This window comes from Onychostoma macrolepis, chromosome 15, assembly GCF_012432095.1.
Source record: "Onychostoma macrolepis isolate SWU-2019 chromosome 15, ASM1243209v1, whole genome shotgun sequence".
NCBI classification, from domain to species: Eukaryota; Metazoa; Chordata; class Actinopteri; order Cypriniformes; family Cyprinidae; genus Onychostoma; species Onychostoma macrolepis.
In genome coordinates, this window is record NC_081169.1 from 1,755,347 (window position 1) to 1,768,066 (window position 12,720).

General features: G+C 39.5%; 1 protein-coding gene across 1 annotated transcript in view; it reads right to left on the reverse strand.

The window, feature by feature from the left end:
* Positions 1-567: 567 nt before the first annotated feature.
* Positions 568-12,720, reverse strand: part of LOC131554399 (tyrosine-protein kinase receptor UFO) — a 40,913-nt gene continuing 28,760 nt past the window's right edge. The window contains exons 12-20 of the mRNA XM_058799769.1: positions 12,193-12,284; positions 7,801-7,896; positions 7,645-7,722; positions 7,465-7,557; positions 6,726-6,847; positions 5,765-5,874; positions 5,498-5,657; positions 5,048-5,184; positions 568-4,524 (exon numbers count right to left, since the gene is read on the reverse strand). Coding sequence (XP_058655752.1) covers positions 4,077-4,524; positions 5,048-5,184; positions 5,498-5,657; positions 5,765-5,874; positions 6,726-6,847; positions 7,465-7,557; positions 7,645-7,722; positions 7,801-7,896; positions 12,193-12,284 — 1,336 coding nt within the window. The 3' untranslated portion in view covers positions 568-4,076. The remainder of the gene's footprint in view (positions 4,525-5,047; positions 5,185-5,497; positions 5,658-5,764; positions 5,875-6,725; positions 6,848-7,464; positions 7,558-7,644; positions 7,723-7,800; positions 7,897-12,192; positions 12,285-12,720) is intronic.

Consider the following 12,720-nt stretch of genomic DNA (forward strand, 5'->3'; position numbering starts at 1 on the left):
TATTTATGCTGTATACTGTAACAGACATTGACTAGCAAATGGATTCCTATTTCCCAAAAGGAGGTTTTTGTAACAGTGTTTTGAATTGATCTCACTAGTGTTCTCTAGACAGGAACGTAGTCTGAGTATTTGACAGGTTTGTGTATCATCTGAGGCCAAAGTTTGAGTCTGACAAAAGAGAATATGTTTTTGACTAAACTATTTGATTTTGACCTGGAAGTTTGAAGTTTGCACAAGTTGGTGTGTAATTTTGAGATTGTGTTTATAGTTGTGAGAAAATGGTGAATTGTTTCATGAATTGTGTGTTAGCAATCGAGAAAAACTGTAAGACATTAGTGGAATATATATTTCTTTAAAATTCTAATATTTTCTGTTTTTCTGTATTCATTAGGCCAGTTATTCACTTCCCGAACCGTTCACACATTATTTCACCAAAGCAATGTATTTTCATTAGAGTAGTGATTAATGTCAGTGAGTCGTTTCACTCAAGATCAAGTCTAAATTTAGTCTCTTTTTTAATGTAACATTTAACTGCAATCTCAACAAATCACATAAAAGAAAATCATCAATTGTGTAGATAGTATTTATTTTAATACAAAGCATATCAAAATCACAATGATGACACTGATGTTATCTAGACAGCATTAGACATAATTCTAAAGCTAAACACTCGTGCACCGTAAACTGAGCCATTTTAAGGCAAAATACTGGCTTTCAAAGGCACGTTGAAGTGTGCTTCTGTCTATGAATTCATATGTTGAGAAAAAATAAAATTTGTATACCAAAATTTGCTTTGAATGAATAGCTTTACTACACTGCACACCTGGATAACGCTCTTCTCCATCATTTGATCATCACTGGCTGATTTACTGTCAGGCAAAAGAATATGTAATACTACATATAGAAGATGCAGGTTTTTGCACTGAAATATCTCATGCAAAAGTGGTGCAGTTGAATTTGTCCGGTTCAACTGAGGTCAGCTGAGACACTTCAAATCCACATATTTAAACACACAGTGTTTCTCATCATGAAAGACAGTGCTGAAAATGTGAGCATGCAAATATCCGCACGAGGTGACTGACACAACATTTTGTAGGGGCTGTCATGTTCATTTTGGTCTTCAATCTTTCATGTGTGCAGAGAGCAGAACTGTCCATCACAGATGATTCCAACTGAACGCTGGTTCACATGAACATCATTTATATAGTAAATCATTTGTCATCCAATGTTACATGTATCTAAAGCGCTGTGGCTCATTAAAATTATAATATACAGTTACATCTGTCGTATATTAATGTACCTCTGCCAATCTTAGTACCACATTACAGTGAGGAGAAAAAAAAAAAAAAAAAAAGACAATACCAAATATTTTCCAAAGATTAGTTCTATGATGTAATATAATTTCGTTTCAAAGTGTCTCTTTCAGTGATTTAAATTTCAGATTAGGTTAAAGGCTGTACTGGAAGAAATTATTTTAACAAATGACCATATTTATCATGCTAAAAATATTTTAAAAGAATTGCAAAATAATCATCTAAAATGTCATCTGTATTTGAACTGAAACAGCCTTTTTAATATTATCATAACATGATAATATTATGGTAAATGTACATCAAAATCCATGTCAGGTAAAAAAGAAAATGCATAAACAATGAAATACAAACAATATAATGACAAAAATGATTAGTGCAAAATATAAATGTACAAAAAAACATTAAGAAACAAGAAAAAACACTGTGCTTGAGTCTGGGGCAGGGCCTCTGATGAGCAAAGACCTGTTGTATGTGCAGCCTTACACAGCTTAGTCTAGTCTACTGCCCTTTCTGCTCCTCTAAACCGTAAGAGAAACCACTACACTGGTCTCAAACCAATGCTAAAAAACCCTGCTGATTCAGAAAAGCTCAGAAACAGAGTTATAAAAACTGTACGCATACACCTGGAGGTTAGTCTGTAGGTCACACACATGAACAAATGACATGATCACTGAGGATTTGGTTTGACATGTTAGACCTAGCACAGAATACTATCGTCATCCTCCATGTGTTTCTTTGGATAAAGATGCTGGTCAAGAGACATGTCTCAGCGGACAGAAACAGATTGAGTACTTTGACCAGTTTTGTCCCATTCTAGAGACTGGCAGTGTCAAGCTAGTTTGCGGCATTCGCTTAATCTGACCTTTGTGTCATTGGTCATTGTAAATCCAAGCATCTCCTGAGTTGATGATGACTGTATTGTGTGATTAATATCAGCAGAAAGCTAACTTTAGTACCTTACAGAAAAGGGGCTTTAACCGGTCAGATTCCAGCCGACTGATATCAGTCTCATACGACTGCAGGAGGTGCGCCGACTCTCAGGACGTTTTTTGGAACAAGGGTTTTAATGTGATAAAAGCATGCAACAAGATATTTGATTTGTTGCTCATTTTCCATACACTACAAACACTCTTAAAAATGAGGTTCCATTAAGAATCAGTGACATCTTTCCATTGAACAAAAGGGTCTTCAGATCATTAAAAATGTTCTTCACTCTAAGACGAGAGAAAGGTTCTTTGAGAAGCCCAAAATTGTTCTTCAATTACATCACTGCCAAAAACACCCTTTTGGAACCTTTGTTTTAAAGAGTGTGCAGTAGTTGCTTGAACAATGCCATGCGTTTATTCTTGGTGCTTTCTTTCTGGCCCAATTTAAAAAAAGCCCACTCCCATGTCTCCCATGTACCTTTTATAAACTAAATGACTTTAAAATGTAATACACCTCCTAAACAAGTCGTACTAATGCCGGGAACACACTGCATGATTTTCAGAGTCAATCTAGTACCGTCTAGCTGCTGTTGTGTGCACACTACACGGCAGAGCGTCACACATTACACAACCTTTCCAGTGATAACTCTGGTCTACCAACTATATTTCACAACCAAACACTCACAGGAAGTGATACAGGAAATAACGTAAAAGCACGTGTGACACAGGCTTTCCTGTTAGAAATTGTAGTCCACAAGAAGTTTGCGTTACAAGTTGTCTTTATGCTGGCTTGCAGTAAAACAAAGTAAAAAGAGAGAATGGATGCTTGCAGAGGTCATGTGTGTTCTGTTGCAGGTCTAGGACTCCTCCCCTGAACTGTCCCTTGCCCTGTATCTTGCTCTCTGATTGGTTGTAGGTCATCGCCGATGTCATTTCCAGTCAAAACACATTTCACACTGCAGGACTCTATGCAATTTCAGGCATTTGTCAGCGATTTCCACAAAACTGTTGGTGAGTGAAAATCATGGCTAAAATCGTGCAGTGGGAACCTCGCATAAGTACGATCAACAACAAGCAAACACCACTAAATACTCTTCAATATATCTGCAATATAGCTTAGTGCTGCACACATCATTTATCAAAATGGACAGACAAATGTGACCCTGGACCACAAAACCAGTCATAAGGGTCAATTTTGTGAAATTGTGATTTATACATGAATAAATAATATTTCCATTGATGTATGGTTTGTTAGGATCGAACAATATTTGGCTGAGATACAACTGTTTGAAAATCTGGAATCTGAGGGTGCAAAAAAAAAGTAAAGTAAATCTCCTTTAAAGTTGTTCAAATGAAGTTCTTAGCAATGCATATTACTAATCAAAAATGAAGTTTTGATATATTTACAGTAGGAAATTTACAAAATGTCTTCATGGAACACGATCTTTACGTAATATTCTAATGATTTTTGGCATAAAAAAATGGATAATTTTGACCCATACAATGTATTGTTGGCTATTGCTACAAATATACTTGTGCTGCTTATGACTGCTTCTGTGCTGCAGAGACACATGTATGACTTTTTCCTGGAAAATTAGTACATTGTTTCTGGTCATGACAGAGTGTAAGACAAAAACTACGATTGATTTGATTTCTCATGACCCACACTGAACATAAAGGACAATTTGGAATGAAAAGGAAACATGCTTGTCTGAAAAGCATAAACAAAGATGTAATTGATTGAATGTCTGGCCGAGTGTGTGGCATGTTTGTGCAAAATGATGGGGCAGGAGCAATAGCTCAGCTCTCCACGAGAGGCAGTCTAGGTCACTTTCAGTCACTGCCACGGCGCTCTCTTCTTCTCGTCTCTGTCCTCCGGCGACGGCCCTTCAGAGGGCGGCACTGGGGTGGAGCAGGACGAGGGCTGGAGCAGCGGGGTGGGTCCGGGCCCCGTCAGGGTCAGACTCTCCATGGAGTCTGCGTTTAGGAGGCGCTGGTTCTCATGCTGGGGGCAGATCACGTAGCGGTTGGGGTGGTGCACTTCTACAGTGGCCACTGAGCCCGAACCCTTCAGGGCCCCGAGAGCACACGGGACACCCATTATGGGATCACGGCCCCCCACGGCCCCCAGTTCTCCGGAGGTCTCCTCCATATTGACATAGAGTATCTCATCCGGGTCTTGGCTCGGAAGATCTTCCAGGACCTTCTCGAGTTCGCAGCACAAGATCTCGAAGCTCGGCCTGTCCTTCGGGCTCAACAGCCAGCAGGAAAACATCAGGGAATAGCTGTGAGAAAAGAGAGACGCACCGATGGACAGAATGTCAAACATTGCTTGTCTCATGATTGTTTGTGGTGTTTGAATGTTGCAAAACATGACAGATATTTGAGAGCCAATGTGAGAGGACAATTTTCACAAAAAACAACTTGTATTTCAGTCTTTTCCTCACACGGTGCTCTGGTTTGACTGTAATACAGCACACGAGTTGGGCTGGGAACCGTTTTCAGGCTTTTAATACTGGACTGAACACCATACTAAAATACAGATGGTGTTACTTGCACTACTATTCAGCAGTACCACAAAAAATAAATAAAAAGATTAAATGATTAGCCGAGTTTGCAGTCTGAATTGCTGAAACCAGTTTGGAACTCAAGTTCAGTCAACAGCATTCATAGCCCAGCAGTGCTACTTCCTTTAAAGCAATGCTCATGTTGAGGTCGAGAGTAGTGTTAACCAGAGGTTAAATACATGTTAACCCAGGTCTAAGCACAGTGTGAAAAGCCAAACAGGTTTTTGAAAGGCATACTCACATACTGTCCAGGCAGTCTGGAGGCTGTTTCAGACGGTTGCCCTGCCTCAGATAATCATAGATTTCACTGTTTTCCACTCCAGGGTACGGTGTCTGACCTCGAGTCGCGATCTCCCACATGGTTACTCCAAATGACCACTGCAGAGGACAGACAAATGCACCTTTATGAACAGTATGAATGCTGAGAAACAGAGCAGTAGATGCAAAACAACAGTCGATATCGTTTCAGAGGTGTAGCAAGTTATAATATTTTGGAATCTTTGTAATAATGTGCATCATTCTCCATAAGACCAGGCACATGTATTAATGTCAGTTATGAATCTCTCTGTACGCTGTACATTGTTTTTAATGCTCTAGTGTGAACAAAGATCAGAAACACGTCCGCTTGTTCAAGCTCTGGAATGCTCAGAATCGGTTCTTCATTCTGTTTATCAAATCGAGGACATCTTACCACGTCACTCTTAGTGGTGTACACTCTGTCCGCCAGACTCTCGATGGCGATCCACTTGACAGGCATCTTAGAGATGCGCCCTTGTCTGTAGTAGTCTCCATTATAGATCTTCTTAGACAAGCCAAAGTCCGCCACGCACACATTCATGTTCTCATTTAACCTGGTTATCAAACACAACACTCAGATCAGTATATTACATGTAGATCTCTGCAGTAAGCAGCAGCGTGTGAAGCATATGAGCAGTGTTTGTTTCCCATCAGCACTCACATGCAGTTTCGAGCCGCCAGGTCTCTGTGGATGAAGTTTTTTCTGCTCAGGTACTCCATTCCTCTGGCGATATCCGTCATGAACTTCACCAGCATCTGAGAGGGCAGATACTACACAGAAGAGACAGAGATATTCTAGATATTTAAAACATCAAACAGCTGTACAAAGCTTTGACAGGTAGGTGGTGCCAGAGACTTTCCCATATTCTGCTCTGACCGCAGACAATAACAGAAATCATAGACCAGTGGGCTTTAAAAGCACTTCTGCGGTAAACACGTTCCTGAGAGAATGCACTGTGTGCCTGACGTCTGTGCTTTAGAGGAACTTCATTTATGATTACAAAGGAGTTTCACAACTCCGACCATGAGGATGTGCATCTAACCACAAAACAAACCGGTCATCAATTATATCTTGACAGAATCATTCACTGTGATTGCATCACGGCCTTGCTTTCCTTCAGTGTTCACATTCATCAGGGATGGTGTAATGTTTGTGAAAAAGATTTCTTTTAGAGAATAATGCTGGTGCCAGATAGGACAGTCTGTGTCTGCAAGAGTCATCGGTTCAAATTTGTGCATAAAATCCAAAAATTTTTCCCATTTATTTTTAGATTTAGATTTTTGTTTTGTTTTGAGATAAATGTATTATTATTTAAAGGAACTGCTCACCCAAATCCCAAATTTACTCACATTATGTGGTTCCAACATAGTTAGTTGGTTACTATGAACATTTTTATACTGCTTTCATTTTATGAAAAAGAGCAGCATGACCATGAACATCTTTTCTGAAAGAAAGTCACACAGACCTTTCATTTCTGGGTGAAATATTGTTTTAAAAGGGAACTTCCACTCTTTAAGTGTTAATCAATGCTGAAACACTCTTCTGATCGCTGTCTTAATGCACTTTGCCATATATCCATATTATCCTTTTCTCTTATGTCTGTCTCCAGTGCTTCACTCACCACGGGTGCGTCTCCGAGTCTGGAGTACAGCAGGTAGCTGTGGAGGTCTCCGTGCTTCATGTAGGGAAGAATGACCACAGGAGACGGATAGCCTTCGCTCTCCACCGTCTGCAGACACACACCTGTCACACAACACACAATCCATCACTCTCACCAGCCTGAACCCACCGAAACCAAGCTGACACCGCTCGCTTTCTCAAGAAGTGTTCCTAGTCTTATTGTGCATGATTCACTAGTGTACGTTATTTTAAAAAATCAATAAAAATGTACAGTGGTCACTTTCCAGACCTCTGTAATGGCAGGGAAAGTAATATCAACCATTCAGATTTTTCACATTTTCTGAACACAGTGTCAGTAGCGCAAGTCTAATCGCTCAGAATATTCAGTAAGAAATATTCACTTTACTATTTTAGTCTGAAAACATAATCATGCTGCCGTTTGTTTTTATTCTGAGCTCATTCAAGTTTGCCACAACTTCTTTCGTGTCCTTATTTATGTAATTAAAACCGTCTCAGCTACTGATTACGAAGTAGTTTAGTAATTCTATGTGCAAGTATTAATATACTGTCTTCATGTGTTTTCAGAGCAACTAATCTGACCTATAAAATGCTGGAGATAGTTGACCATGTGACCGGCCTCCTGTGACTGTATTTGGCAAGATGGAGGAGAAGTCCATGTTACTGTAAGTAAAACTTTCTTGTAGTTTTTTCCAGGAGACTGAGAGCGTGATCACTCTTACCTAGAAGCCGCATGACGTTCTGATGATCGAACTCCTTCATGCACGCCGCCTCTCTCAGGAAATCTTCCATTTCAGTGCGAGTGCAGATAGCGACTGACCAAAACACAGCAGAGCACGAGGTTAGTCTGATGAAAATGTTTGCAGGTGTTTTCAGAGACGCTGCAGTTGCTATTGACTCACTTTTCATGGTCTTCACTGCCACTTTGAGCACAGAGTCCTCCTGAGTGAGCAAACCCTCCATGACCGAGCCGAACTCGCCTGCACACACACACACACACACCGTTACAATCCGGTCAGCAGTCCAGACAGTACAGCACACTGATGCCTGCAGCTCACCTTCCCCGAGTGTTTTTCCCAGCGTTAGCTTGTGTCTGTCCACCATCACGTCCTGCAGCTTCTGCTTGAGCTCATCGCTGATCCCCAGAGAGTTTACTGAGAAAAGAACGAGTCATCTGAGATTAGCATCAGATTTCAGAGCCTCTTTGAATGTTTTCAACAACATGTGAAAAAAAAACAATGTATTCTTTGGTTTTGGCATTGATATCATGCTGTTTGCTCTCTGTACTGTTATATGATCATCAAGTGACACAATCAACCAAAGTCAGCTGAGAGTTAAAGGTGATATCTGACGCTGAATACACAATGATTTTGTTTGCACTCGCTTTATTTCAAGCGAGTTTACAAGAACCTGCTTATCATGTTATGTTCATGAAGTCTAAACATTTTTGAAGAGGTTGTGTTTTATTTCTATTCAGATAAAATCAGAGGCACTTTGAAAATAAATGAAAGTCAAATTTCTTTTATGAGAATGAATTTCACTCACAGAGAATTTCCATGTGAAAACAAGACTTTTGCTTCATAATATTCTAATAATAATAACAACAAACAAAATACTACTACTAATAATAATAATAATAATGAGACCATATTCTGGTGGTCTGAAGTCTCAAAAACTTGATATAAGTGTGCATAAAATTAACCCTATAAACAAAAAAATGAGCAAAAAGCAGAAGAGCAGGTGCGCTAAAAATCAAGCTTCATCCTTGAGTTTTCCTAATTCAAGATTCAGTTTCACTCTGAAACACATGACGATACAGAAGTAGCACATTTGTTCATGAGCTTTGTTAATATAATGTTCATATAATCTCAAGTGTGATGAAATCGAACCGAGTCCAGGATAGAGGGCTCAAGCTCCAAACTCGACTCCAGAACTATGGATGGAGTAATGAAAGAGTGACTGAAGAACTGTGGCGATAGTGACACAAGCAGCTCTTTATATTTTCATTGACAAGATTAGATGAATAAGCTTTTCCCAATAGCCTCTATCTGAAGAACGCCACTGACGTTCCTGAAGATTGTTTTGCCCTTCAAATGAACCCAGATGGCAATCGAGAGAGTAGGGATAGATAGAGAGAGAGTGAGTGCAAAAAACTGAAAAAAGGATTGTAAGATGACATAAACCCTCCACCCTTTACTACTGCTCAAAACCAAGCTCACGCTATCATGAGCGTCCGCCATCTCAACACATGACGTCAGGCTTCGCTGGAACGCTCCGCATCAGAAACCGAATGCAATGCAGACCTTGAGACGTGCAGAAGTTCAGCTTTGTTTCAGTGACTCAGCTCAGGACAGCAGTGAGATATGCATGGAGTTAAGCATAAAGCACAACTCCTTTCCTCTGAACTCATTCTCAGTTCACAGGGGAGAAAATTAATCAAAGATTGGAAAAACTTATTGAATGCACTTGGATGGATGTCTGCTCCTGATGTTAAAGCAATATTTCAGGTTCGAAGTTATGCTCAACTGCATTAATGGCATAATGTTTATTATAACAAAAATGGGTAACACTTTAGAATACTGTTCCTTCATTAATGAATAGGAACAAGTGACTAATGCACTATTAACACTCTAGTAACTACTATTACTTAATAGTAGGAGTTGCAGCTTCTTCATCCGGATCAGATTCTGGGTCAAACTGAAAAGCTTGAAGGACTGCGTGTCTGAGCCACTGCGATACATCCACTGTCAACATTAGCGCATGGTAGCGCAAGCTGGTTAAGGCCACACCCCCACCCTCCACCTTGCCCCGCCTCTCTCCTCCTCATTAGCATTTAAAGCTACAGACACAGAAATGGCACGTCCTACGGAAAGCTCAATGTGGGACTGGCTCGTAGAGGCTGAAATTCTGCACCAAGGCTGAATTTCAGGAAAGAGACTTCAGATACAGCACTAGGGACCGCTTAGGCCTATATAAAAGCATCCAAAAAGCAGCATGTCATGGGACCTTTAAGAAGGTATGAAAAAATAATAGTTACTAATTAGCTAATAGTGAACTACCACATTCGACTAAGTACTATTACTTACTAATTCATTAAAGAGTTTCTTGTTAGTTACTAGTATTTACTAGAGTGTTAATGTTGCGTTACTCATGTGTTCTTGTGTAGTTATTCATTAATGATGGAGCAGTATTCTAAAGTGTTACCCAAAAATGTATTTTTAATTGTCCCTCCCTTAAAATTGAGGTTATATTGAGGCATTTCCAATGGATGTAAATGAGAAAAACAAAACAAATAAAAACATATGCATTAAAATACTCAGTTTTTGTTAACATGATTTTAACGTGTGATTTTCTGTTTCTGTAAGGCATTGCTGTCTTCTGTAGAGCTGCTTTACAGCTGAATCACTTCTTACAGCATCAACATGTTATTGAACTGAACTGAATCAACAGCGAACCAACTAAAGATGAATAACAACATTGCTGCCTATTGCCTACAGCTGACCGATTAACCTCACACTATTTATCTGAACTGACTTGAGCTGAATAATATCACTGCTATCTCATCATCTGTTATGCGTTCAGTGATAAAATGTCCAAGGTATTTTACTTTCGCACACACAGTGAGACTATTGTATAAAGTGCTATAGAAATATATATTCTTTTTTTTCAAGAGTGGTATTCTCATCTAGAAATTTGTTAAAAGATGTAAAATTTCACATTAAGCTAGATGAATAAATGCTGTAAGAGTGTTGTTCATTATTATTTCATGTTAGCTGGATCACTTTCAAGCTTATGGATAGGTGTTTGTTGAGTAAAAGTAATACTGATATAAGCACTCTATATAAGAACCTGGACAACATTATAATACAAACTGTTTACAAGCATGTAATGTATAGTAATACCGGCATATTATTACCAAAGTGTTGTGTCATGGGTGTGTGTGGCATTAACAGTATGTGCGTCTGTTTGCTGAGGTTTATTACTTCCAGCTGTGACTTTATTATGATTTCTACAGGAATCTACACCAGCAAGTTTCACAGGACACACGTGTGTGTGTGTGTGTGTGTGGGTGGGTGCGCGCGCGCGCGTTTTTGTGAAAAGTATAACTGTATAATGACAAATGTATATTGTATAATAACAAAGGTATGGCAGGCATTACAAGGAGAAGGTGACATCTCAGGACATTGACCCATGTCCCCACTTTTCAAAACGCTTATAAATCACTCAGAATGAGGTTTTTTTGGGGAAAGTTGAAATGCACAGTCTCCTGTAAGGGGTAGGTTTAGGTGTAGGGTTGGTGTAGGACAATAGCACATACAGTAAGTACAGTATAAAAACCATTACGCCTATGGAGAGTCCCCACTTTTCACAAAAACTAACATGTGTGTGTGTGTGTGTGTGTGTGTGTGTGTGTACCTTGTATTCCCTGCATTATAAGGACCAAATGTCCCCACAAGGATAGTGACACCAGTAAATGTAGGTCCCCATGAGGAAACAAGCTTATAAATCATATAGAATGAAGTGTTTTGAGAATGTAAAAATGCTTTGTGTGAGGGGTAGGTGTAGGTGTGGGGTTAGGTTAGGTTAAGAGGATAGAAAATACAGTTTGTACAGTATAAAAACCATTAGGTCTATGCAATGAACCCATAAAATGAGAATGTGAATTTGTTATCTGTTGGTCTCTGTTTCTCTGTAAACTTTTCCTCTCTCTATCCAGTTTTGTTGCTCCTGCATGTTGAGGCACATCGGTATCAAACTGTCCCTGGCAGAGACAAATCCACCAGTTTTGAGGGTGAAACGTGATAGCAGGTTATGAGTGCACGCTCATTTCCTTAACAACTCTGTCAAACAACAGTGAAGACATCTCACATGCGTGCAGAAGGGAGTCTGGCTGATCTTACACTCTTGAGAACATTAAATATATATATATAACTCACATCACGATCATGATCATGAGAGACATAGCAGTACTTGCAAGACAGGTTTCAGGTTTAAGGTCAGTTTAGGTTTTAGTCTTCAGCCTGTGCAAGTGAATCACTGCTGTCATGGCACTCATGAAGCTGGATGTGAGAATCAACACAACACAACAGCTTCTTTGCATTAAGACCACAACATGTGGTTCTAAACCACCAATCTGCAGTGTGACACTTTCCTGTAGCTCAGACAGAACAGCAGTGGCATTAACAATACCAAAGTCATGGGTTTGACAGCCAGGGAAATGGTTGAACGTTGAGCTTTCTAACAATAGTATGAAAGTCATATTTTCAAACTTTGAATTAATAATAATCATATAACTTAGGTAAAAAAGAAAACTAGAACGTCCACCTAAGACGTGAAGGAATTCCCACTGATCAGTTCTCGAGCAGGTGTTCCTGATCTAGTTACAGCTACATGTGCGAGCGAGTACAGACTTAAATGTTCAAATGTTACTGGAGAGAACGCAAACTCACGTGTGGCTTCTGTTGTGCGTCGGCTGTAGGTTCGACGAGCTCGGTATCGAACGACGAGTTCACCGCTCTCCATCATGGGTTCAAACGCCTCACTTTACAAATACACACACAAATGCACATCTTTAAGCCCACATATTCTTCACATGGAACACTACCTCTTAGTATTTTTCATTTCTTTATTCAGTTATGATTTTGGTAATGTTATTCCTAAACTATACCTGTTGTAAACATTGCTAAAAAAAAAAAAAAAAAAAGATTGAAAATTGACCACTTCAGGATGAGAGTTTTGTGCTTTCTAGTCCCTGTCCATTAGCTCTTGTCCCATGTAGGGTTATGAGGAGATGCTGGAAACTATTCCAACATCCTGGACAGATGACCAGTCCAAGATTAACATCACACTTACAATCATGGACAACTTCTAGTGTCTCTAGTTCATGTATGCCTATTCATTTTCCAGTTAGCAAATAACATCTCTGCTCACACCCACAGTGTAAGAATCCAGCAAAACAGCAGAAAGCCTCATTTCTA